This window comes from Peromyscus maniculatus, chromosome 2 (assembly GCF_049852395.1).
Source record: "Peromyscus maniculatus bairdii isolate BWxNUB_F1_BW_parent chromosome 2, HU_Pman_BW_mat_3.1, whole genome shotgun sequence".
NCBI classification, from domain to species: Eukaryota; Metazoa; Chordata; class Mammalia; order Rodentia; family Cricetidae; genus Peromyscus; species Peromyscus maniculatus.
In genome coordinates this window covers 147,667,801-147,695,800 of record NC_134853.1, presented here as the reverse complement: position 1 = coordinate 147,695,800, position 28,000 = coordinate 147,667,801, and the positions used below count along the sequence as shown (strand labels likewise).

Sequence of the window (28,000 nt, the reverse complement as noted above, 5' to 3'; positions counted from 1 at the left end):
CCTTGTTCAGACACTTTATTTGAACTTGACAGTGGCGGTTAGTGACTTGATTGAGATGCCTTATGAAGTCCCCCATGTTGTGTCAGTCCATCCCGTCCTGCTGCTGACACACATCTGGTTTAGGGAGTGTCCCAACCTAGCCAGATCAAGGGAAGCCCCAGGAGAGCTGGGGCAGACCCTGCCACTGGTGCCAAGCCTCAGGGTAGGCAGGCCTTGGGATGCTGCCAGCCCTGGGAAGCTTGATAGACCTCTAGGCTCTGTTTCCCTTCTTTTCAAATCCCACAATTTCCTGTGGGGGAGAAACTATAATTAGCCCAGGCCAGGCACTAGATCCCGGCTAGAGGTACAGCTGTGGGGACAACTCTCGGAAACTTGGGAACCAATGTTTTTCCAATTTCAAGGACGGTGGAATAAACTTTTTCTACTGGTTCTATTGAAACCAGATTGCTCAAGTCAGCTGCCAGGGGAAGGAGGTACAGCTCTGCTGCTGGGCAGCCGTCCTTACCCCAGGCGGTCAGTCAGGTTCCTTGCAGCCAGGTGGGATGATCCCAGACTGTAGGAAGGTGAGCTGTCCCTTACCAAGTCTCCTGTCTGTCAACAGTTCCAGACCTGCAGCTCAGTGTCCTGAGATGGGGACGGGTGATGATGTCACAAGCTGAGACCGCAGATGGCATGGTGCGAGGAGGAGGCTGGGCCAGCTAGCTAATGCTCCCCCCTTTGAGTGATTTACAGGAGATGGACCCCAGCTTGGTCATCAAGTTGGTTTGTTTCCATTGTGCAATGCACTCCTCAGAAATCTTAAAATCGGCCTGGACAAGACAGACAGAAAACAAAAGTTACAGCAGTGGGACACAAACGTCTTACATTATTAGCAGGACCTGGCCAAACTTTTTCATTTTGGTTTTTGAGACAGGGTCTCCTTGAGTAGTCCTGGCTGTCCTAGAGTTCAGGCTGGCCTCAAAACTCACAGTGATCCTCCTGCCTCTGCTGCTGAGTGCTGGGATTGAAGGTACACCACACCACCGGGGGCCCCCTGATCCAGTGTTTCTGAGTACAAAGGCTTCCATGTTCTGATCTTTTGGTAAGCACATTCACTTCTATGAATAAATATAAAGACTTCTAGACTGCTAATATCACAGCACTGTGTGTGTGTGTGTGTGTGTGTGTGTGTGTGTGTGTGTGTGTGTGTGTGTGTGTGTGTTGATGATGATGATGATAACGATGGTGTCAGGGATCAAACCTAGGGTCTTGTTTGATAAGTGAGTGAGTGCTCTACCACTGAGCACACCCAAGCTGGTCATAGCAGCTGATAGGCCACGATCCGCTATACACATGATCCCTCTGGATACTTAATATGAGGAAACACTCAGGGATTAAAAAAGCAGACTAACCTGAATGCCCCTCTGTCCAGCAAAAGATCAGAAAGAAGCAACCAAGGCCTATTTTAGTAGCTTCGACAGGACTGGAAATACATGTCCACGGTTTTTTTTTTTTTTTTGTCTTGAGAAGCGTCTTACTGTATAGCCCTTGCTGGTCTGGAGCTCCTTTTTAATTAATTAATTAATTAACTCCCCCCACCTCTCCCAGACAGCGTTTCCTCTGTAACAGCCCTGGCTGTCCTGGAACTCGATTTGTAGACCAGACTGGCCTTGAACTCACCGAGATCCACCTGCCTCTGCCTCCTGAGTGCTGGGATTAAAGGCGTGCGCCACCCCCGCCCAGCTTTGGACCTCCTTTGTTAAACAGATTGGCATGAATTTGGGACAGTCCTACCTCTGCCTCTTAAGTATCTGAATTACATACAGGCACCAAAACACCCAGCACGACTAGGGATATTCTCTTCATCCTGGCCTTATATTTAAGACAGTGTCTATAAAGTTCTTTCCACAAAGAGAGCTAATTTGTTACACTGGTGTAGTCCAGGCACTTAGAACAGTGCCTGACACATATTCTGGACTTGACATTATTAGAAAAAAAAAATGAGTGAGTCCAGGACAGCTAGAGCAGGCCGTCTTCAGCTTAGTGAATGTTCTAAATGCTCCTGGGTAGGAGAGGGTCTACTTCTTCCTTTTACTCATTGATTTGCTGTGGTATGGAGGGTCACAGCCTGAGGTAAAATGGGGATGACCTTCCGTCTGCTGCTTTCTCAGACTATGGTCAGATGGACAAGGACGTGTCTCAAAGTCCCCCACTGGCCTTATGTCACCACTCGGCATATGCAGGGTTCTGAGACTCTCGGCCCCTCATCTTCAGAGCTGAATGAAGATGAAGGGACTCAGTGCGGGAAGAGTCAGCTGGGAGAGACAACTGCCGACTCAGGAACAGCACACTGGGGCAGCCTGGGCAAGAGGACAGCACACTGGGGCAGCCTGGGCAAGGGAGGAGAGCAGCATCTCACCTGTAGCTTCTCAAAGACTTTCTTCTTGGGCTTGAGCTCCTCGTCTGGCTGACCCTTCTCATAGCCCTTCACAAATACCCGCTCACCAGGAGCAGAGCCTGCGGGAGGGTCCAGAGGTTCAACCTGGCGGCTCACCCCTTCTCTGGAAAGACAGGACAAAAGGCAAGACGATGGACTTCCCAACAGCTGTGGGTGTTAAAGTGACCCGGGTCCTTAGTGCCATAACCCAGGAGGTCCTGGTCCCTTTTCCCTCTCTGAACACTTAACCCAGGACTATAGTGTGACCCCTGCATTTCTGTTTGTTTACCTGGAGAGTCTCATGTAGCCCAGGCTGTACCTGAACTGATTCTCCTGCTGCTACTTCCCCAGTGCTGGGGTCATGGGTGTGGGTTACCACACTCACTTTTATGAGGTGCTGGAGATCAAACCCCAAGCTTCATGCCAGCTAGGCAAGAACTCCAACTGAGCTGTATCCGACCTCCAGCCTTTCTTTTGGTGAGACAGGATCTCACTGTGTAGCCATGCTGGTCAGGAACTTGAGAAGTAAACCAGGCTTAGAGACCCTTCCCTGCAAGTGCCAGGATTAAAGATAGGTGCCACTGTGTCCAGTATCCATCCATTTTTATATTTTTGTGTGTGTCCCCCCAGCTGAGGACCAAACCCAGGACCCAAGCGCTCTACCACTGAGTTAAGTCCCCAACCCCTTTATTTTATTTTTTAATGAGTTAAGTCCCCAACCCCTTTATTTTATTTTTTAATTAAAAAAAATTCTTTTTTCACTATGTAGCTCTGGAACTCACTATGTAGACCAGGATAGCCTCGAACTCTTGGTGACTGCCTGTCTCTGCCTCCCAAGTGCTGGAATTAAAGGCATATGCCACTATGCCCTACCAATCTAGTTTTCTCTTAACAATTTATCTTTCATGCAAGGTGTTTAATCCACAGTACTTGCACAGTCCCCCTTTCATGCCTTATCTCTTAGCATCAATGTGGAAGGGGGCATTTTCTTAGGGCTTGCACATGGTGTATGGGAGAGTGTCATCCTGTGCAATTCCTCACTTGCCCTCCCCAGGTCCTAGCCCACAAACCCTCACTCACATGGAAGCACACAGTAGCATGCCCTGGGAGTCGACTCCTCTCATCTTCTGGGGTTTCAGATTGCACAGCACCACCACCAGCCTGTCCTGGAGTTCTTCTTTGGGCACAAACTGTACGAGGCCGCTCACCACAGTCCTGGGTTCAGCTTCCCCCACATCAATCTTCTCCACATACAGGCTATCTGCATCTGGGTGCTGCCAGCAAGAAATTCTTGTCAGAGGGCCAGAGAGATGGCTCAGTGGGTAAAGGTGCTTCCCTCCAATCCTGACCGCCTGAGTTAGATCCCCAGGTGCCACATGGTGGAAGGAGAGAAATGAGTCCTCAAACCTCCACACATGTGGCAGGCATATTCTCCTCAACTCCCAGTATACAAATAAATTAGTGGGAGATGACCACAGTGGAGGTCATCACAAAGGGACATCTGCTCTTTCCAAAGCTCCCCTGCATTTGTTTTTTTCTTTTTTTTATTTTTGGGACAAGGTCTCACTATGTTGCCAAGGCTAGCCTTTAACTTGCAGTGATCCTCCTGCCTTAGCTTCCCAAATCCTAGGATTACAAGCATGTGCTATCATGCCTGGCTTTGAGAACATGCCTTGAAGGAACATTTACTCCTCAAGGGACCAGATTTGAGAAAATGAACCTAATGGCTAGTGGAAAAATCTCTTAACGGAGATTAGGTAGCCTGGACTGTTTAGTGAGTGCCGTTATGACCCAAGCACTACACCAAGGGTTCCAGGTGTCCAGGAGGTGGGAGTGGATGAATGGTGGCCTCACCATGAGGTGGGAGCACCAACAGCCATATCAAGTAGTCTATCCAGTGGCTGGGAGGCTTAGGGCCAGAGTGTCAAGCAAATCAATGCCAGGGGAAAAAGGCCTAGAACAATGGTTCCCAGCCAATGATTGATCACATGACCCGCAAAAAAGGAAGCCCGTTTCCCCCCCCCCAGCCACCTTCTAAGTAAGACCAGAAGCTAGTCCAGGCAAGCTGGTACGATCTAGGTGAGTACATCGGGCCATCTGATGGCTAAGTTCTCTGACCAGTGTTCCTCTCTCCTGGTTCCTGGCTGTGTTATAAAAGGTTCAGAGACTGCCTGCAATTGGACACCTGGGCTCTGACTTGCAATATGACCCCAGGGATGCTGCCTCCCCTCTCTAGGTTTCCTCCTGATGGAAACACACAGACCTAACCCTTCTCTGCCTCTTTGGGATGTAGTGGAAAATGAGTACCTTCTCCACACTGATGATTTTGCCTACACGGATATCCAGCCGGGAGGGGATGATCTCCTCTGGTTCTGAATTCTTGGCAGGGCCTTTGGCAGTGGGCTCTGGAAATGAGAAGAACTCTGTGGGGTCGGGACTCTCTTCCTCTCCCACCCCAATGGCAGGCCAGGTCTGCCTGCACTGGATGAGGATACTGAAACCAGGCAGGATTTAGGAGAGAATCACTGAGCCCATCCACTGAGTTATACTTTAACACAGGCCCAGCAGCCTTGGAGAAGGGACACAAGATTTTTTCTCTTCAGCTTTTCTCTATTACTAAGATGGAGGGCAAGGCCTTCAGTAGTCTGGCCACCTTTGGGTATTTCTACTCATAAATTCCATGCAGAGTTTGCTCAGTCTCTTCTGGATGGGTCACACAAAGGTATCTACAGCAGCACCTCAGCATCATGGGTAACTGGATGACCAACTCACAAGACAGAAGCAGAGAGATGGGAGCAGGGAGGCTGTTAAAATGCGTGTTTTCAAGAAGCCTGCCAGCTGTGAACAGACTGCCACTGTGAACACCACCTAGGGACAAGCTCACTGAGGCAGGCTTAGCAAACATATACTAGAACGTTCGAGGTGGCCTCAATCCCAGGCTTCTTCCCAGCTTACTTACTCTGCTTTGAAGGCTCTGGGTAGGCAGCACTGGCCAGCTTCGTCAGGGCTGGGGTATTAAACTTTTCTCGAATGGGGTCCAGCAACTTGTTCAGGGCAACTTCAACAGAATTCTTTAGGTCTCCAGGGTGTACAACCTAGAGAAGTAAACAAGGCCCGGTGAGATAAGGGTGACATGGCAGACAGAAGTGTTCCCTGCAGTCTGGAGCCTTACACCACTCCTAGGGAAAAGGTAGAACAGAGAGTGAGTGCTCTCAAAGCCAGGTGCCTGCCTGTCTCAGACAGGTCTCACTATGTAGCCTAGGTTACCCTCAAACCCACAGTCTTCCTGACCTCAGCCTGGCATCTAGACCTTCGGACTTTGAATTCTGTTCTAGTTTAAGACTTTTATAGGCTGAATATGCTCATTATTCTTTTTTTGTTTTGTTTTTGTTTTTTCCAGACGGAGTTTCTCTGGGTAGCCTTGGTTCTCCTGGAACTCACTGTGTAGACCAGGCTGGCCTTGAACTCTCAGAGATCCACCTGCCTTTGTCTCCCAAGTGCTGGGATTAAAGGCCTGCAGCACAACCACCCGGCACTCATTATTCTAATTCTGCTAGTCTTTCCATTTATACTTTGAGCCATAAACCAAATGTTACCCACAGGAAAATGTTCACACAGGTAACCCTAGGCCTAAAGACTGAGTTAGACATATAAGTTCTGGTTAATGGTGTAATTGGACACTTAATCCCTTTTAAGTTTTGATGATGATGACTTTCACTACTTTTTCTTTCTTTCTTTCTTTCTTTCTTTCTTTCTTTCTTTCTTTCTTTCTTTCTTTCTTTCTTTCTTTCTTTCTTTCTTTCTTTCTTTCTTTTCTTTCTTTCTTTCTTTCTTTCTTTCTTTCTTTCTTTCTTTCTTTCTTTCTTTCTTTCTTTCTTTCTTTTTTTTTTTTTTTTGAGGTACTGAGGTTGAACCCAGTGTCTTATACATGCTGGGCAAGCTGTCACTGAACCACATCCTCAGCCCAGTCTTGGTTTACTTAAACAATAAACAAACAAGCAATAAAAATGAGGATGATAGCGGGTATATCAGAGTCAGAATGAGGACTGAGGTACACAATATGGTGGCAATGGTGAGTGGTGCTGCCACATGGAGTACAACTGAGCTGTCCTCAACCTGCAGAGCAGATCCGTGATGCTCCCAAATCTAAGCATCAGTATGACAACACAAGAAAAATCCACATACAACCTCACATGAAATGCTACACCCTGCAAACAGGCTCACTGCCTGGTGTGGCTGAGACACACACCTTTGATCCCAGCACTCAGGAGGCAGAGGCAGGTGGCCTCTATAGTTCAGAGGCCAACTTGGTCTACAAAGTGAGTCCCAGGACAGTGTTGGGATTAAAGGCAAGTGCTACCACCTCCTGGTTGAAATTCAGTATTTTGTCTGTATCCTGGAGTTACCTTTTGTACCTAAATATAGTCTGGAAGTACTTAGCTGTTCTGAAGGGACATCCTTAGGTATGCTTGCTGTAATACATTAGTGACAACATTTCTGTTTCTGATGCTACTTCATTTCCTTGGGAATAGTTAACTTTGAGCGAATGCTTTAGGCCTGCAGCTATCCAGATGTCAATTAAAATTCAGTTTGTTGGTTGTAGTATCCACACCGTGAGTGCGCCACAGCCACATGTCACCAGTGAGTGGCTTCTGTCTCAGGCAGTGAAGATCAAAACTATACCAGACTTGAAATTCCACCATGGCAAGTACTGTGGGAATATGTGGCTGCAGAATTTTCCAGAAGCATTCCTTCTAATTCTGCTTAGCATTCCCACAAAGAACTGCTTTCAGGGATGTGGGTTCTGTGGCCTGCCTCAGACAACAGGGAAGGGTTTCAGAGTAATGTCTGCCACACATCCCCAAATGGGCCACACAAGCTTCCAGACCTCAGAGATCAGAGTCCCCTCCAGCTGCCACTCAGACCCGCTTATATCTAGCATTGCCTCCAAGTGGTTCCCCAGCTGCTGCCCCCCACCTCTAAGGGAGGGGGATGCAAAGTCAAGTGAGTCAGCCCACTTCACCAACTTCCGAGGCTGGGGGAAAGTTTCTCTTAGTTGGGGCATGTTGGTACCCACTTTTAACGCCAGCACTGGGGAGGCAGAAGCAGGTGGATCTCTATGAGTTCCAGGATAGTCAGGGCTACATAGAGAGACTGTGTTTTAAAAATCCAATATAACCCTTTTCTCAAAAAACCAAAAACCAAAAAAACAAAACAAAAAAACCCCTCAAACCAAACCAAATCCAATATATGCCTGTCAGCCTCTTTTCATTTTTAAGTTGCACATCCATGTGTGCCTGTACACATGGACACTACTGTAGCCTTTGGAAGCAGAAGAGAGCAGCAGAGTGTCTGGAGCTAGAGTCCCAGGTAGTTGTGAGCTGCCAAATGTGGGTCCTCTGCAAGAGCAGAAAGTGCTCTTAACCACTGAGCCGTCTCCAACCCTTCCCCCACCCACAGTCTTGCATCGACTCTCTGGAGTCACATGAAAACCTAGTCCCTCCCCCGGGAAGCTCTTCTTATAGCTGATGACAGAATATATACTTGCTCACTGGCTAAGCATGCCTACTTCTTTTTTTTTAAATTATGTGTATAAATGTGTCTGGTGTGGGTATGTGCCCACAGTGCAGGCGTGGAGAAAGGTTCTTTACTGCAATGCATCTAGCCCCTTGGAGAATGATGAAAATCAGTATTTTAAGTATCTGCCATTGGCCCGTCTACTTCATAAACTACTTGAATCCAAATCTAAGTCACTAATAAAACAGCCTTGGAGGGCATCAAGGCAGAGCCGTGTGGCTCGTCCAGGAGGGAGAGGCTGTTAGACTTAGTGCACACTCATTCTCCTCTGGTGTTACCTCGGCGGCAAAGTCCTTCTCCAGCTCCGGGTAAGCGGTGTAGGTCTTGTTTCCGCCCCACTTCTCCTCTCTCAGGATCACAAACTCTGCGACAGACATCCCACGTCAGTAACCGCAGGCACAGCAGTCCTCCGCCAAATGCACAACCATCTGTAGTTTTTGCTATTGATGTGCATGCGTGTGCACACACATATCATATTTAAAGCATTTTACTTTTACCAACTGAGTTATCTCACCAGCCCTGGCATTTACATTTTCAGTTTTTGCTGCTGGGATTAAATCTAGGATTTGAGGCATGTTAGATGTGCTCTCTACAATGAGCCTTCCTATTCTTTAATTGGATAAGCAGCCACAACTGTGTATTCAACGAACATCATGGCTTAGAATTCTTTTGTATTCAGCTGGGTGCTGGTGGCACACATCTTTAATCCCAGCACTTGGGAGGCAGAGGCAGGCGGATCTCTGTGAGTTTGAGGCCAGCCTGGTCTACAGAGTGAGTTCCAGGACAGCCAGGGCTACACAGAGAAACCCGGTCTCTAAAAACAAACAAAATAACAAAGAATTCCTTTTTATTCCAGTTCAAAATGTCTGCCTCCACTCCCATTTCTGACACCCCTCTGCAGCCTGACAATCTCTCAGATCTTGCCTGATAACAGACACACACACACAGACACTGCCTGGTAATGGACACACAGATAACTGAGGGACAGCCCAGCCTCACAGTGCACATCATGTATATGAAATCAGGGCAGAGATTCAGGGCAGCCAGTCCCTGCAGGAAGATTCTGTGACAGTTTTAAGAACAGTCCCAGCAGGAACTTGGCTCTTCCAGCACGGCCCCTGAGAAACAAGCAGGGGACTCTTACCAGACTTGAGGGGAAAGAGGACATGCTTGATGAAGGACAGAACCCCGTTGTTCTCCACGTTGCCTGGCTCGCAGAAGGCCTTCTTCAGCTTTTTCTTCACGTCCTCCTTCCGATCAAGGAGGTCGATTTTGGACTCCTAGAAGTCATGAGGGAAGAGACCTCTTGTGGTTGAAAATGAGAACGCACTCAACTAACTTTAACATACATTATATAATTTAAAAATAAAGTTTATTTTAACGAAGTCAAATCTATCCATTTTTTCCATGATGGATTACACACTCTTTTTGTCTTCTTTTGAGCTAGGGTCTCTGTAACTCAAGCTAGCCTCAAACTTGCTATATAGCTAAGGATGTTCTTGAACTGAACTTTCTGCCTTTATCTCCCTAGTGCTAGAATTATAGGCATGTACTACCAGGCCTGCTTTGTGTAGTGTTCAAACCCAGAGCTTCATTTATGCTAGGTGAGGACTCTATCGACTAAGCTATATCCCAAGCCCTGACTATTTATTTACCCATTGATTTAAAAAAAATGTGTATGTATGTATGCCTGAGTATATGTACCACATGCATGCAGGAGCCTACAGGGTCAGAAGAGGATGTTGGATGCCCTGGAATTGGACTCACAAGTGGTTGTGAGCCACCTAGTGTGGGTGCTGGAAACTGAACCTGGGTCATCTTCAAGAACAGTGAGTGTGCCAGTCTGGGCTACAGAGTGAAAGGCTCCAAAGCTACACAGAGAAACTCTATCTCAAAAAAAGAAAGAAAGCAAAAAAGAACATCAAGTATTGGGGCTGGAGAGATGGCTCAGCAGTTAAGAGCACTGGCTGCTCTTCCAGGACTAGAGTTCAAGTCCCAGCAACCACATCATGGCTCACAGCCATCTATGGTGAGATCTGATGTCCTCTTCTGGCATAAAGACATACATGCAGCCGGGCGGCGGCAGCGGCGCTCGCCTTTCTTTAATTCCAGTACTCGGGAGGCAGAGCCAGGTGGATCTTTGTGAGTTTGAGGCCAGCCTGGTCTCCAAAGCGAGTTCCAGGAAAGGTGCAAAGCTACACAGAGAAACCCTGCCTTGAGAAAAAAAAAAAAAAAAAAAAAAAAAGACATACATGCAGATAGAGCACTCATACACATAAAATAAATAAATAAATCTTAAAAAAAACAAACAACAAAACAAAACAGCGAGTGCTCTTAACCACTGAGTCATCTCTCTAGTCCTGTAAACATTCCTCACTCCTTTTTTTTTGAGACAGGGTTTCTGAGTAGCCCTGCCTGTCCTGGCTCCCAAGGGCTGGGATTAAAGGTGGCGCCACTACAGCCAGGCCCATAGACATCCGTCCCCGTACCCCCCCAGACAGGGTTTCTCTGTGTAACTGTTCTAACTGTCCTGGAACTCCCTCTGTAGACCAAGTTGGCCTCAAACTCAGAGATCTGCCTGCCTCTGACTCCCAAGTGCTATAATTCAAGGCCACCACGCTCGGCTATTAAAATTAAAAATTTTAAATGGAGATTTTAGTTATGTGAGGTGGCACATCACTCATTAACAGTTTGAAGCTAGGGCTGGTGAGATGGCTGGCAGGTGAAGGTGTCTGCCACCAAGGCTGACTTGTCCTTTCCATCCTCCAGAGTGCTACCATTACAAGCAGATGGCCAAAGGAAGCCATGTAATCGGATCATTCTGGTCATCAGCAGCAGTCAACCAGACAGACCCTGTCAGGACCGCTCCGGCTGCTATTTACTGGATGACAGACATACTGTGCCTCACAGCACAGACATTCAGACTCTAGTTAGCTAGGGGACCGCTCGCTGGAGACTTCACTCTATCTTTCGCTGAAGTTTTCTAGATTCTAGAAATGGTTGTGGGGGGCTGGCAAGAAGGCTCAGTGGGTGAAAGTGCGTGTTGACGGAGCCTGACGACCGGGGTTCCATCCCTGGTCCCCACACGGTAGAAGGAAGGAACCAACTTCCCCAAGTAGTCCTATGACCTACATACCTGGGCCACTGCAGGTGTGGACCCACACACATACACACAAACCAATAAATCAATGTGGAAATAAATGAAAAAGGGGCTGTGGCCTGGGGGTGTAGCTGTGGAACGTTGCTTATACAACATGATAGGCCTTAGGTTCAATCCCCAACACTACATAAAATTGAAAGGGCGGTGGTGGCGCACACCTTTAACCCCAGCACTCGGGAGTCAGAGGCAGGTGGATCTCGGGGAGTTCCAGGACAGCCTGGTCTACAGAGCGAGTTCCAGGTCTGCTAGGGCTACAGAGAGAAACCCTGTCTTGAACCCCATGCCCCTCCCACAAACAAACAAACCAAAAACACAAAGAGAAAGGAGAAGCATAATCTTTGGGCTGGTGATGTGTCTCAGTGGGTAAAGGCACATGGGACCCCCCCCCCCCCAATAGATAAATGTAAAGAAGTGGTTAGTAATTTACCTCTTCTGACGAGCTCATTTTGCTCCCAGTCAATCCTGGGACCATGGGATTCATCAGATGGACCCGTTTTGAGTAGCCAAGTGCAGGGAGGTACTGGAATGAAAACACAGCAAAGCAGATATAAATATAAATTCCTCCTCAGCACTCTGTTCTCATTGGGTCTGACCAGCTACTTCAGGGCACTATGTACTACAGTCTTCCTCTTTCTTTTTTTTTTGAGACAGGGTTTCTCTGTGTAGTTTTGGTGCCTGTCCTGGATCTCGCTCTGTAGACCAGGCTGGCCTCGAACTCACAGAGATCCTTCTGCCTCTGCCTCCCAGTGCTGGGATTAAAGGCGTGTGCCACCACCGCCTGGCAGAACATATAATTTTCTTTTTGTTTTACGTGCATGGGTGTTTTGCCTGCACGTACGACTGTGCATCCCATGCATGCCTGGTGCAGAAGAGGGCACTAGATCACCTGGAACTGCAGTTCCAGATGGTTGTGAGCCACCATGTGGCTGCTGAGAGTGCACTCTGCCCACTACACATTCTACCCTGAAGCATTTTCTGTAACCAGGTGCTAAGAAAAAGACTCAGCAGACAAGAAAGCAACAGTGACTGGAGTTCAGGCTGTGGGATACGTGGTCTTCGTTGTTAACTAGAGGGATTGACAGAGAGCTACACATAATTAGAAACTGCCAGTCTATGTCTGACTGGTGTGACTGTGCCTCATAACTGAGTCGGCTTCAGCTGTGTATCTCAGAGGTATGGGAGAGAGAAGTGGCTACTCACCTTCTCTGCAAAGGTAAAAATCTTCCTCTGGTCAATACCACCAAACTGGGCATCTACCTTTAAGTACTCTTCATCCAAAGCCTGTGGAAAGAAACATGAACATAAACACCTACTGTATTTGTCCCCTATGGGTCTGACACAGAGAAGTTCGAATCACATGATTTTCTTTGCAGGGTAGCCAGGAGGGAATAACTAACACAGAGCCTCCCCGGTGGCTCAGAAACAGCTGCCGAGTACCTGTGTGAACAGTAGTGCAGATGGCCCAGGCTCTGCTCTCCGGATGCTCCTAGTCTATCTAGTCTATCTAATGCAGCGGGAGGGAGCGATGCCAAAGGTCCCCCACTGAATAAGGCAGCCTATGTCACATCAAAGAACTGGCATAAAGCAGTGACTCCTGCCTGCTCGCCATGACATCTGCTGGGGAGGCAGAAGCAAGAGGTTATCCTGAGGTCATGAGTTCAAGACCAGCCTGAACAATATAGTAAGATGCTGTTTGGGGGAAAAAAAGGTTGTGTGAGTCAGTGGTAAGAGCAACTGCTTAACTTGTCCATGGTCCTGGATTCAGGCCCTAGCTCCAAACCTCCAACAAAACCAAAGACTTATGATGACTTAGATAAGAGGTAGAACAGGTTTTCTTCACTCACGAGGCCCAATGCTCTCTCACAGCTTGTAGGAGTTGAGTCTCTTCTTTCACCCTGTGGGTCTTAGGAGCTCCAAGTCAGGACATCAGGCCGGCTAGCAAGTCTTAATTTTCTGGGCAGTCTCACTGGCCCGGTGTTCAGATCCTTTCTATGGCTTTGCTTTTGAGTAAAGTTTCCTTGGTACTCTTTAGGCATGGGGAGGGTAGTCCTGAACTGGGCATAGTGGTTCATGACTATAACCCCAGCAACCAAGAGGCTGAGACACAGAAATTGCTATGAGTTTTAGATCAATCTATGCTATAATGTGAACTGTAGGTCAATTGTCCCACTCTTTCCCAATACCAACAACAACAACAACACAACAAAACCCAAAAAACCCCAAACCCCAAAAAGAGCAAACCAGGACTACTAACTGTACCCTATCTATCACTCATTAGTTGTGAGGCCTGGTCCAGCCTTGGGGGTTCAGGGATGAATCAGACCCACATCCTCCCTGCAAGCAGCTCAGTGACCCACTTGGGGAGAGACATAGATCATTTAGCACAGTGTGTACAGGCTAACTACACACTCATGGAACAGGGCCAATACCAAGGAAGAAGCGATTCCTGTGGCCTACTCAGCTGGCTGTGGGAAAGCCTTCCTAGAATGAGACCGTGGGTTGGACTTGGTTTAAGAATATCTAGAGCTGGGCATGGTGGCACAGGCCCTTAATCCTAGCACTCAGGAGGCAGAGGCAGGTGGATCTCTGTGAGTTTGAGGTCAATGTGGTCTACAGATCGAGTGCCAGGGCTGTTGCACAGAGAAACCTTGTCTCGAAAAAAACACAAAACAAAACAAAATACACCAAAAACTAGAGGGTGGTTCTCAACCTGTGGGTCAAAACCCCTGGGGTTGTCGACAGCCCCTTCACAGGGGTAGACTGAGACCATTGGATATTTACATTATGAATCATAACAGTAGTACACTTACAGTTATGAAGTAGTAATGAAGTAATCTTATGGTTGAGGGTCATCACAACACAAGGAACTGTATTAAAGGATCTCAGCATTAGGAACGCCGAGAACCACTGACATAGAAGCTTTCTACTACAAGAGGAAACAGTGTGAGAAGTGTTTAGGAAAATAGTGAATGGTTCAGTCTCTGAAAGCAAACGTCAAGAGATGTAGGGCATGGTGAGTGCAGAGGTTAGACAAGGAGGTGAGGGCAAGGTATTGTGGCTTGTGACTTAATTTCAATACTGGAGAGGCAGAGCAGATCCATCTAGGACTACATAGTGAGTTCTAAGCCAGCTTGAGCTACAAAGACTTTATCTCAAAATTAAAATAGCTGGTCATGGTGGGGCACACCTTTAGTCCTAGCACCAGGGAGGAAGGGATAGGTGGATCTCTGTGAGTTCAAGGCCCCCCGCTTCACATAGTGAGTTCCAGACCAGCCAAGGGTACAGAGAGAGAACCTGTCTCAAAAATAGTAATAATAGTAAAAAGAAAAGTGGGTAAGACCATGAATGCCATACTAGGGTACCTTGGTAATGTCCTGCCAGTGAACAGTTTTAAGGACAAATGTGACCAGCACTGAAGAAGGACACCAGTTGCAGACAGGGCATGGACCAGAGTCCTCCTATGCAGGCTGGAGACAGACAGCATCACTAGCAGGCTGTTGTACGGCTCTGAAAAACACCCATGATCCATGGAGACGTGGAGCAAGAACAAGTTGAAGAGCTGGCGTGTGTGTAAGTGTGTGTGCATACATGAATGTGGAGGCCAGAGATGGATGTGGGGTGTCTTCCTCCACTGCTCCCCACCTGAGGCTGCAGCTCTCACTGAACTTGGAGCTCACTAACTTGGCTAGTCTTGCTAGTTAGTAAAGACCGGCCTGATTAGAAGCTAAGGTCAGAATAAGTCCACTCCTGCTTGATCATGTCTTGTCCCATTTTCTGAAATTTGACATCCCATACCCTCATACCCTGACCTCCACCCTGATACGATAAAATGTTCTGCTAAGTTCCTACATCACCCAAACCCTTGGAAACACCAGCCTTGTAGTTTCGGAGCTATAAAACCCCTATTCTCTCAAACACAGCTTTAGGGAGATAGTCCTGTGTGACAGAAAATCAAGCTTGCTTAAGCTGACCAAACGTTTTGGGCTGGTGATCTTTACTGTCATCCAGTAAGGTTAACAGCTAGCTTGTCTGGGGATTCCCTGTCTCTGCTTCCCAAGTGCTGGGATTACAGGCAGGTTCCCACACTTGCCTGACTTTTTTTTTCTTCTTTTTCGAGACAGGGTTTTTCTGTGTAGCCCTGGCTATCCTGGAACTTTCTCTGTAGACCAGGCTGGCCTTGAACTCACCACTGCCTGGCCTTTTTTTTTTTTTTTTAAAAATGTGGGTTCTGGGGGTCTGAAGCAGCAAGCACCTTATCCACTGAATCATCTCCACAGACCTGAGTTTAAGAGTTTTAAAAAGCAAAATTGGTAAAATTTAGTTCACAATTAGTTGGGATTAGGAGAAAGGAAGAAAGAGAGAACATAGAGGAAGGTTGAGTAAGGAACTATCTAACAGAACTTTCTGTAATGATGAGTATGTTCTGTATCTGTGCTGTCTGAACTAGTAGCTACTAGTAATAACCACATATGGTTACCATGGACTAGAAATCTAAACCATTTGATTGAAGAAGTAAAAAAAGGTTGGGCATGGTGGTGCACACCTATAATCTTAGCACTCTGAAGTCAGAGCTAGGAAACTTCCTGCAAATTTTTAGCTAGGCAGAAGAACATAGTGTGACCAAAACCGAGGCTGGAGACATGGCTCAGAGGTTAAGAACATTGGCTGCTCTTCCAGAGGACCTGAGTTCAATTCCCAGCAACCACACGGTGGCTCACAACCATCTGTAATGGGATCTGATTACCTCTTCTGGTGTGTATGAAGACAGGTCACTTACACACATAAAATAAATAAGAAAAAGGAAAAAAAAAAGAACGAAAACCAACACTTCTCAGCAATTAGGAGAGTAGATGGAGCTTAAATTAAAACAAAAAAACAGAAAACTGTGTGGGATAATTTCCTCATGTAGCCCAGACAGGCCTCATCATTGAACTCATGATCCTCCCGCCTTTACCTTTTTAGTGCTCAGATCATGCGGTACTAGGGGTCAAACTCATAGTCTTGTGCACTCAATCAACTGAGCTTCATACTTTAAAACTGTGCAGCTGGGTGGTCATGGCGTTCGCCTTTAATCCCAGCCCTGGGAGACAGAGGCAGAGGCAGGCGGATCTCTGAGTTTGAGGCCAGCCTGGTCTACAGAGTGAGTTACAGGACAGCCAGATCTACAGAGAGAAACCCTGTCTCAAAACACACACACACACACACACACACACACACACACACACACACACACACACACACACACACACACCCCAACCAAAGATCAAAACCAGAAAGGAAATGGGAGATAGGGACTTACAATAAAGAAGTATCCAGGGTGGAGAAGAGCCAGGAAAGAAGGTATAGTGCAACCTGAAGAGTGAGTACAGGGTACAGCCAGTGCCCGGAGAGACTTGTGTCCACTCCTTAGAAACAGTGCAGAGGGCTGGAGCCATGGCTCAGTGGTTAAGAGCACTGGCTGCTCTTCCAGAGGACCTGGGTTCAATTCCCAGCACACACACAATGGCAGCTCACTACTGTCTCTAACTCCAGTTCTAAGGGATCTGACACCATCACACAGATATACACGTAGGCAAAACAGCAATACACATTAAAAAGAAATCCTCACAAAGGAAAGCAAGAAAGAGTGCAGAAAGGTAAGGGGTATCCCGCCCTCATGTGTACCTGCAGTCCAGGGTACAGCAGGCCACTCAGTAAAGGGTGCTCCACCTGCTTCACGACCTCAGCCCCGGCTTTCTTGGCATCATGTTGTGTGACCATGGAGGACAGTCGGTACACATCCAGCGTGTACTCTCTGAAGGAGAAAGGCAGAAGAGATCTCGATAAGGCTGGGCCCAGGCCTGCGTCCCAGGTCAGGCCCCTGACGTTAGGACATTCTAAAGATAGCACAGCCTCGGCTTCTACAATATGACATCCATTCATGCATCCAAACTGTTACCTTTTCTTCCTCCTTTTTTTTTTAAATTAAGAGACTTTCTATTCATTTTACATATCAACCCCAGATTCCCCTGTTCTCCCTCCTCCCAACCCCCAGCCTGTTACTTTAAGTTTTCCTTTGGTTCTGGAAAATGTTCCGCTATTATCTTGTGACATACTGTATCATTGCTATCCCCTTTTCTCTTCTGGAATCCCTTAATCAATAAATACTACAATTTCCCAATCTTTCTTCTCTACCTTTAAAAAAAGTTTTAAAGCTGGGCGGTGGTAGCACACGCCTTTAATCCCAGCACTAGGGAGGCAGAGCCAAGTGAATCTCTGTTAAGTTCCAAGCCAGCCTGATCTATAAAGTGAGTTCCAGGACAGGCTCCAAAAGCTACACAGAGAAACCCTGTCTTGAAAACCCAAAAAGAAGTTTTAAGTAGATGGCATGTGTAAGGGCTGGGGAAGTGGCTCAGTGGTTAAGAGCACTTGTTCTTGCAAAGGACCTGGGTTTGGTTCCCAGCACCCACACGGTAGCTTACAACCATACATAAGTCCAGTTCCAGGGGCACTGATGTCCTCTTCTGACTTCTGTGAGCACAGGTATACAAGGGGTGTGAATATATGCATACAGACAAAACACTCATATACATAAAATAAATAAATCTAAAAAAAGAAGAGCGTAACAACATAAAGAACAGCACCTATCATGCAATTGAAGACAACCTCTGCAGTTCCCAGTGCCCTCTCCTAATTCTACCACTTCTGTCCCCTTTAGAGGAACCTGATCTTGAGCCTGTTGCTGCTTCTCAGCTTTGCATTTGTGCCTAGAAGCAGTGTCCTGTAAACATGTGTCTACACTGGTATACACAGGCACATTTCCCTCTATGTGGCCTGATTCCCAGGATCAGAGGGGATCTGCATCTCAAATTGCAGTGGATAATGCCAAATCATTTCCCAAAGTGATTTTTGTCAATTAAAAAGTTTTTTTTTGTTTTCTATTTTATGTGCATTGGTGTTTTGCCTGCATGTATGTCTGTGTGATCCCTTGGAACTGGAGTTATGGACAGTTATGAGTTGTCATGTGGGTGCTGGGAATTGAACCCAGGTCCTCGGAAGAGTAGCCAGTGCTCTTAACTGCTGAGCCATCTCTTTAGCCAGATTTTTGTAAATTTTATTATCTATTTTGGCACTTAAAATTTTTTCCCACTTATTGACTACACTGTGATTTTTCACTATGATTTTAATCTCCATTTCTCTGAATAACAACCAGGGGCCACTATTTTTTTTCCATACGATTACTAGTCACTTGAGAATTCTAAGAAAAACTCAATTGAATCTTCTTTTTTTTAAGCTGGATGAGGTTAATTAAAATAATTGACTGTAATTATTATTTATTTTTTGAGGCAGTATTTTCCACTAGTTATCCCTGGTTGGCCTAGAACTATGTAGATCAGACTAATCTTGAACTCGTCTGCTTTCTGAGTGCTGGGATTAAAGGCATATACCACTATGCCTCCCTGATTCTGTAGTTTTGTTTTTTTTTTTCCCCAAGACAGGGTTTAAGGTTTCTCTGTGTAGTTTTGGAGCTGTCCTGGATCTCGCTCTGTAGACCACAGAGATCTGCCTAGCTCTGCCTCCTGAGTGCTGGGATTAAAGGTGTGTGCTACCACCATCCAGTGGTTATATAATTTTTGAAATATTGGATATTAATCTTTGGCCAGTTGTATATGTCATAGAATTTTGGCCATTTGTGGCTTGCATTTGTGTGTGTTTGAAACCAAGAATTTACGTGTACAAAGTATTCACTTTACCACAGAATTACACTCTGGCCTGTGGCTTGCTATTTTTTTCATTTGACTTTTGATGTAGTGGAAGAGGCCTTCATTTGATGTGGGGGCTGCTGGGAATTCCACACAGGACTTCATGAACAGCAAGTACACGCTCCACCACCGTTCTTTGAATCTCAGAGTTTTGATTATTTATTTCATAGCTTATACCTTTCATTTTATTTATTTATTTATTTATTTATTTTTGAGCCTGGGTCTCACTAAGTAGCTCTGGCTGACTTGGAACTTGTTCTGTAGACCAGGCTGGTTTTGAACTCACAGATCTCTACCTGCGCCTGCTTCTTGAGCACTGAGATTACAGGTGTGCACCAATGCCAGCCTTAGAGAGCCTCCACTTTTCAGTCTTTTCCTGTGGTTTGTTTGGTGTACTTTGTCTCCCTGCACCTACTCTGAGATTCTAACTCTCCCAGGGTCAAGCAGTCATCTGTGCTCCACTTCTAAGACACTATTCTACACATCCTAAGAGCACATGCTTTAACATCTTTCAAATTGACTCTCACAAGCAATGGTGTGTCCATGACTTAGAAGTTATTTTAAGGTATAGACACTCCTTGGTATCTCAGGATGCCCCACCTCTAATGAGAGCCACAAATGCCCAAATCTGTCCCTGACATAAGATGGTATAGCATCTCCATGCAACATCACAATAAAAACTGTTGGAAGAAGCTGGGCGGTAGTGGCACACACCTTTAATCCCAGCACTGGGAGGCAGAGGCAGGTGGATCTCTTTGAGTTTGAGGCCAGCCTGGTCTACGGAGTGAGTTCTAGAAAAGAATCCAAACCTACACAGAGAAACCCTGTCACAAACAAACAAACACTGTTGGAAGGATGACAACCTCCTCACACATTTCTTTCATCATTATTTGCTGAGGCCGAAAGAGAAAGGAGGCTGGATGTTTCCCATCCCTTCCCACAGGCATTGGGCTCCAAGGCTGAGGCTTGGTTAGGGTTAGGTTTACATTTATATCTGTAGCAAACAGGGTAGAACCTAGGCGTTTCCAAGCCGGTACATTTTTGATGGGTGAATTAAACCAACAAAAGGCATAAACTGTTTAATGGTTCTTAACAGGTAGTATCAAGTAGCTTCCAACCCCAATGTAAAGAGTGCCTGGACTCCCAGCCCTGTAATTATTGAGGAACGCCAGGTCTCCAAGGAGCCATCGAGTGCTTACTTGCTGAGCTGGTAGTCAGTGCCTTTGATAAACCGGAGCTTCTCCAAGGGTACGCCAATGCTCTCCAGCATTGCCTTGATCACATTCTCATAGAAACTGGTTCGAAGTTCTAGAAGTTCCCAGGGAGCTTTCATGTTGTCCAGGTAAGCATGAAGGTCCGCGAACAGAATCGTTACCTTGACAGAAACATTAAGAGGCCACCAAAATGTAAGTCTGCCACAGCACCTTCCATCCACTTCCCGTCCCCAGCCTTGCTAAGTATCTCTTTTGGTCATTTACCAGCGACAACGGCTTGGTTCATAGCATGGGTTCTTACCTCACATCCTGCCTTCAAGAAGTCAGCAATCTTGGACATGGGCACAAAGTAAGCCACATGTGGCTTCCCCGTGGTGGCCGTGCCCCAGTAAATTTTAAGTTCCCGCTCCTTCAGTATCTCCTTCAGCTTCTCTTCCCCCAGAACCTCCTGTTGTGGAAGCAGAAGAGCTGGTTTAATGCTGATCCCCACCTTGCTCATCCTCTATCCGGCAAACAAAGCCACGTGTCACTGGTTCAGGGTTCAGGCTCAGAGCCTGCAGGCAAATGTCACTGGAGTCCAAACATGTTCTCAGTGCTGACAGTCAACCTAAGCCACTCCTGTGGCTGCTGTGCCTCTTCCAGGAAATGACGTTGACACTAGGGTATGAAGGCACAAATCTCTCCTTCTTTCCCCTCTCGACCCTCAGTTACCTCTTCCTTCCTTCCTTCCTTCTGTAGTTACTCAACAAACATTTTGTTTTTCTTTTAAATTTCATGTATATAGGTGTTCTGCCTGCAGGCATGTCTGTGTACCACGCATGTGCAGTGGCCCAGAAGGTCTGAAGGGTGTCAGATCCCCTGGGACTGGAATTACAGATGGTTGTAAGCCTCCATCTAGGAGCTAGGAATCAGGCTGGCAGTGGTGACACACCTTTAATCCCAGCACTTGGGAGGCAGAGACAGGCAGATCTCTGTGAGTTTGAGGCTAGCCTGGGCTACAGAGTGAGTTCTAGTATAGCCAGAGCTACACAGATAAACCCTGTCTTGAAAAGCAAAACAAAACAAGAAAAGGAGCCAGGAATCAAAGCCAAACCCAGGTTCTCAGGCAGAGCAGCCAGTGTTTTTAACTGCTGAATCATCATCAGACCCTGGAGCCACTGTCTTAATTTAGCCATCTCTTCCGGTCTCATTTGCTTAAGTTTCATTTCAGTGAGCTCCATCGTCCTGCCTCTGCCTCCCGTGTGCCACACCCCCCTGCACTCCACACCCCTCTGAGGTTCACAGACACCCGAGTCAGCTAACTGCAATGAACACCGTTTAGTTCTACCCCCTTCCCCCCACGCCAGGAAACACGTTCTTCCTCCGGCTTCCTTGTTCTCCTGTTTCCCACCTCTCTTTCTGCTCAGACGTCTTTGATACCGTTCTTTCAATCATTAGATGGCAGCAATTCTCTGATCCTACATTCTTTTTTGTTTTGAGTCAAGGTACCATGTAACCTAGGCTAGCCTCAAACTTCTGATCCTCCTGCCTCTGCCTCTTGGGTGCAGAGATTCCAGGTGTGTGCTGCCATGCCATACCTAGTCAGGCACCAAACCTAGGCCTTTGTGTAAGCTACGGTGAGTGAAACCGTTTTTGTGTAACCTGGAAGCTATGTTGAAAACATGTCATATTGTTTTGAACTGAGAATTTGTTTTGACAAAATGAATATAACATGTTTTGACTTAAAGGATGTTGCTGTAAAAGGAGAAAATATTTACAAACAATGTGAACATAAAGTTTTGACTGTTAATAGAAAAACAGTTACGTTAAAATGGTGAGCCTGGTAAAGCCATGAGCTGACACACCCAAAGAGTTAAGAACTGAAAATAGGGGCTGGAGAGATGGCTTAGTCGTTCTGAGTACTGGCTGCTCTTCGAGAGGTCCTGGGTTCTGTTCCCGCATAGAGGCTCACAACTGTCTGTAACTGTAGTCCCACGAGAGCCAATGTCCTCTTCTGGCGTGCAGACGTATGCAGACAAAACACTCACACACATACATACATATATAAATAAATAAATCTTAACAACAACAACAACAACAACAAAAACCCTGAAACCAGACAGTGGACCCCCAGATTATACCACCATGCTCCCAAGACACCTATGCTGATCACTGTAGGCAAGGCAGCTTTGAGACTGGCCACTGTGACTCTGTCTCCAGGGACCACTGAGTTTCTGGCATTATTGATGACTTCACACCTGCCCGACTGTCAGCCTAGCTGATGGCTGACGTTCTAAAGGACCTTCTGGAAGTTTCAACAGTGCCATCCTCCCAGCTTGCCACAGCTGAAGGTCTCAGATCAAGCTTGCTCCTAACGTACCCTCACAGGAGCCCAGTAGAAGCCTCAGCATTTCCTGCCCTACTGTCCTCGAGGGTGACAAGTCTGCGTGCATCAAACTACTGTAATCTTTGTAACAGCACGGCATTGTAAGGAAACGTTTATGTGAATACACCAAGCATATCTGAAAGGCAAATCTCATGTGGACGTCCCAATTGCTGAGTGCCTCACAGCCCACCGGCCCTGCTTGTCACACTAGGCAAGCACTTTTCTTAAATAATAATAATAATAATATATATATATATATTTTACTTATTTATTATGTACTCAGTGTTCTGTCTGCATGTGTGCCTGCACACCAGAAGAGGGCACCAGATCTCATTATCGATGGTTGTGAGCCACCATGTGGTTGCTGGGAATTGAACTCAGGACCTCCGGAAGAGCAGCCAGTGCTCTTAATTTCTGAGCCATCTCTCCAGCCCACTAGGCAAACACTTTATCAACACAGCTACACATCATGTCTAGTTCCTAATTTCACATTCCACCTAAATTACTCCCTTCGGTTGCTTCAAAGCATTACAGTATACATCCTGTATGGCTTCTGTAAGTTTTAAACATGGTTGGAGATATGGCTCAGGTAGTAGAGTGTTTGCCTGATGTGAAGAAAACACTGGGTTTGATCCTCAGCACCGAATAAAACCAGGTGGGATGGTAAGGCACACATCTGTAATGCCTGAAGGCCATCCTGGATTATATAAGAAACTATCTCAAAATCCAAAAGTTAGAAAAACAAAGATTTAGTACAATTATTAATTCAATCATTCCTAGTACTTGGGGAATGGTAAATGAGCATCAGCTTCATTGTTTTCAGTGATTTATGACTTTCAGTTATATGTATGTATATATGTCTGTTGGTGTATACAAGTGCCTTTGAAGCCCATTCAGCTTCCTTGGTGCTGGGAACTGAACTTGGGTCCTATGCAAGAGCAGTACACGCTCTTAATTGCTGAGCTGCCTGTTTAGCACCCCAAAGTAAGTTTCAAGTGAAGCCAGGTACCTTGAACTACGCAGAGAGACCATGTGGTGATATCTGCTTCTGAAAATCCTCCTGCCTTCAAAGGATAGAACCTTCCCAGACTTAGCTGTAGAGTTAATACGCCTTGAGACCACTGAAGGCTGTGCACTAAGTCTGCTATCCTATTGCATACTGGATCCGCTGTCCTCCTGTGTACTCAGTCTCTGCAAGCTTAACCCGCCTCTAAGAGAGCGATGCAGCCAACCTTACTTGCCCTGGATTCCCCACATCAGCTTTTACAACCCGTGCTAAACGCAGAGAGAGCTGTTTTACTCTTAAGTTATGTGCTTTCCCATGCCCTGACTCAGAGTGTGTGTGTGTGTGTGTGTGTGTGTGTGTGTGTGTGTGCCATTTACTGAAATCAGCCAGCACCTGGGTGAGGTTTTGAGCGCTGTTCTGCGTCAGGTGAAGTAACTTCTTCCTTGTAGAACTCTGCTAAAGATCTCTGTAGAAAAGTGTCCCTCATTCTAGATTGTTCAGTAAATTCAGAGCAAACTCTTTGTTAGGGACAAGCAACAGGAACCAGACAACAGCTACACACAACCAGACAACAGGCCACAGACCACAAATTACAGACACAGGGAGAGAAGTAGAGAGTTCAAATTTTGGCTTCTCTTTTGCTCTAAACTATTCTTTTTTTTTTTTTTAAAGATTTATTTATTTATTTTGTATACAGTATTCACCTGCATGTATGCCTGAAGGCCAGAAGAGGGCACCAGATCTCATTACAGATGGTTGTGAGCCACCATGTGGTTGCTGGGAATTGAACTCAGGACCTCTGGAAGAGCAGTCAGTGCTCTTAACCCCTAGCCATCTCTCCAGCCCACTCTAAACTATTCTAAGAGGAAGTATCTTTCTTTAATTCCTCAATTCTACCATTGATGCAAGCTCTGTCTCAAAAAAAAAAAAAAAAAAAAAAAAAAAAAAAAAAAAAAAAAAAAAAGACCAACAAGTTGTGAGTAGAGTAACTCCAATGTCCACCAGTTAGTGAATGGATCAATACAATGTGGTATGTGCGGAGAGTGAAGTGAGGAAGGCAGGCAGACTGCAGAGGTGGGTGTGGGTCCACTCCGAAGGTAGATCGACCCAGTTACTGTTAGCTTGGCTGAAGGGAGAGGAGACAGGGGCTCCAGGTCCCAGATGTCTGACCTGAGCCCCGGGAGCTGGCAGTATCGTTTCCTTTCCTTTTTAAAGACTTCTTCTAGCTTTAATGATGTGTATCTGTGTATGGGTGTCTGTATATGAGTGCAGGTGTCTGCAGAAGCCAGAGGCATCAGATCCCCTGGAACTGGAGTTTCAGGTGGTTGCAGGGCACCTGGTGGAGGTGTTGGGAATTGAACTTGGGTTCTCTGCAAGAATGGCAAGTGTTCTTAACCATAGAGCCAGCTCTCCAGCTCCCCATTTTCTTTTTCAAATAAGATTTACTTTGTCTCAAAAGCCAAAGCACAATAAATAAAGAGCAGAGGCATCAGCCTCTTGTCTCAGTGTCCAGGTTTTGGTTTCTGGGCACTGTCTGCTCTCAGTCTCTGCCTTCAGGGTGTCTTTGGCCCTGGGTTTCTATTCCCCCCTCCTAACTCTCTCCTACACACCAGAGCTCTTTCCCACAAGGGAAGCAGTTTCCTGGAAGAGACCAAAGGTCAGAATAAGCCAGTGAGATGAGGAAAGGGACATGGGAGACCTGGGGAGGGGAGAGAACCTGGAAGGGAAGAAGGAAGAGGGTGGGAGAGGCCATGTTGGGAAAGAAGGGAAGCTAGAGCAGAGAATGAGTGGCAGGCGAGCGAGAAGGGCTTGAAGGAGAAGGGGGAGGGTGGGGAAGGGGAGGAGCTAGGGGCGGAAAAGCAGGAGGCAAAATGGGAAGGGGCTGAAGAAGAAAATATGAGGAATGAAAATCCACTAGGAACAAAAACACAGATGTGTCTGTATAACACTAGCCTGTGAACGAAGCAGACACCAATGGGCATGTGTTATATTATTCCAGTCATAGGAACTGCCCAGGAGAGGTATATACTTAAGAGACAGAAAGCTGATATTACTTCCTTGGGGCTGGGGGGCAGGGGTGGGTAATGGTAGTGATAGCTAATGTTACAAGGCTTTCTTTTTCTTTGAGACAGGGTCAGCTCGGAGCCCAAGCTGACCTGAAATTCCTGGTCTTCTTGCTTCCACCTCCCAAGTGCTGGGATTACAGGCATGGGCCACCACTCACAGGCTGGTTCACATCTTCTGGGGGATATGACATCTTCTGGGGGAAATAAAAGTGTTCTAGAACCCCAACCTTGTATGTACAGAAAAATTGACTTAAGCCGGGCGGTGGTGGCGCACGCCTTTAATCCCAGCACTCGGGAGGCAGAGGCAGGCGGATCTCTGTGAGTTCGAGGCCAGCCTGGTCTACCAAGTGAGTTCCAGGAAAGGCGCAAAGCTACACAAAGAAACCCTGTCTCGGGGCTGGAGAGATGGCTCAGAGGTTAAGAGCACTGACTGCTCTTCCAGAGGTCCTGAGTTCAATTCCCAGCAACCACATGGTGGCTCACAACCCTCTGTAATGAGATCTGGTGCCCTCTTCTGTATCCATAATAAATAAAATAAATCTTAAAAAAAAAAAAAAAAGGAAAAAAAAAAAAAAGAAACCCTGTCTCGAAGAAAAAAAAACAAAACAAAACAAAAAGAAAAATTGACTAAATTGTACCCTTTAAAGGGGTGAATGCTGCCGGGCGGTGGTGGCACACGCCTTTAATCCCAGCACTCGGGAGGCAGAGGCAGGCGGATCTCTGTGAGTTCGAGGCCAGCCTGGGCTACCAAGTGAGTCCCAGGAAAGGCGCAAAGCTACACAGAGAAACCCTGTCTCGGTGTGTGTGTGTGTGTGTGTGTGTGTGTGTGTGTGTGTGTGTATGACTTTAGAGACAGGGTCTCCGTATGTAGCCCTAGCTAGCTATTTATACTAGGCTGGCCTCCAAGTTGAAGTGATCCCCCTGTCTCTGCCTCTCAGGTGCTGAAATTACAGGTAGCATGTACCACCACACCCAGGAACAGTGCATTACAGCTTAAATAAAACAAATAAATAAAGGTCAGAAAGACGCTTTGGTGGTGCAACTGCCCTTAGCGTAAGTCTAATCCAGTCTTTATCTGGCTTCTAAAAGAATTTACAAGGCCCTCATGACTTGGCTCCTGCCTGCCTCTCCCGAACGAACGAACAAGTCAAACAACAGTGGTAAGTGCTGTGGAGGAACAGGAGAGGCCAGGGTCTTACGAGCAAGGATGGAGACAGTTCTGCTGGCAAGGGTCTGTCTGAACGGCACGATGCTTGCTCCACTCCAGATAAATCAGTCTTCTTGGAGCAAGGGTATATGAGGGCCCCGAAGACTGAGCCCAGACCCTCACAGTTGCTCTACCAAGTGAGCTACACTCCCAGCCTTCTCTCTGAAGCACAGTTTTCTTGCTCCCCTTGGGTCTTCCCTCTGCCTGAAATTGCTTCTCGGGATTTTTCTGGTTGCCCCTACACTTGTAGTTGTGGACAACAGAAGAAGCACCTAGGCAGGGCAGGGAAGATGCACAGACTGGGCGCAGTGTGGAGGACACTTCCTCAGAGGAAGCCTTCTCTATTTCTTAAGTGTGTAGGTATCCACGGAGGCCAGAAGGGGATGTCAGATCCTCTGAAGCTTCAGGCCGTGTTGAGCTGCCTGACACAGGTGCTGGGAACCAAACCCGGGTCCTCTGCAAGAGCTTTTAACCTCCGAGCCATCTCTTTAGCCCACCCTCCCCCATTTCTATCCGGAACTCCAGGCACAGGAACTTTCAGCACTTGCATTACCTTTAGTGTTTTGAGTTCTGAGTTGTTCTAAATTTCTAGTTCTCTCCACAGGAGCCCTGGGAGGATATGGCCCTAACTCCCTAGAGACTAGCACTGCGCCCCGCATATCATAGGACGGGTGGAATGGGGTTCTTAGCTCCAGAATGGCTACAGCACAAGAAAAGGGCGCACAAAAGGTGAGTCCGCTGTGGATTCTTCTGCACCCTGGGAATGGGCTGCCTGACTAACTTATTGATCGACTGACTGGTAGAGATGGCCTTAGAACCGCCCGGGCGCGGAGACCGAGGCCCTACACACGTAGGACCCAGGGCTGGGCTTGGGATCACTAGACTCAAGAGTCCCCAGGACCCAACGGCGCATTCAACCCCCAAGGCCCGACCTGCAGGTTCCGTGTGATAAGGTGCAGCTTCTCTTCAGGGCTAGGAGCATCCCCCATGGCTCCGCTTTCTCCGCTTCCCGCGCTCAGCTGGCACCCGCGCCCTTTCCTCGTTCGCCGCCGTCGCCGCGTGCCGGGAACTGTCACGCTCGTCCCTTCGGGTTGCATCAGCTGAGCTCGTAGCTCCGCTTGCTAGGCCTAGGTTCTCTTCCGCCCTGGAGTAGCACGCAGTCAGGAGCAGCGGAGTGCCGAACGGGTCGATGAAACAGGAAGGGGCGGAGCCGTCAGCCAGGGTAGGCGGTGCGGAAGGCGGGGTCG

At 47.0% G+C, this 28,000-nt stretch overlaps 1 protein-coding gene across 1 annotated transcript; it reads right to left on the bottom strand.

Moving 5' to 3' along the window:
• Yars1 (tyrosyl-tRNA synthetase 1) lies at positions 1-27,998 on the bottom strand. The gene is made up of 13 exons (XM_006995713.4): positions 27,686-27,998; positions 20,411-20,557; positions 20,095-20,270; positions 16,818-16,947; positions 12,354-12,434; positions 11,581-11,673; positions 9,138-9,273; positions 8,272-8,357; positions 5,376-5,511; positions 4,724-4,821; positions 3,497-3,690; positions 2,399-2,540; positions 1-809 (listed from the first exon to the last, which is right to left on the bottom strand). Exons 1-13 carry the CDS (start codon positions 27,848-27,850, stop codon positions 699-701), a joined length of 1,695 nt encoding a protein of 564 aa, XP_006995775.1. The 5' UTR covers positions 27,851-27,998; the 3' UTR covers positions 1-698.
• Between the last annotated feature and the right edge of the window lie 2 nt (positions 27,999-28,000).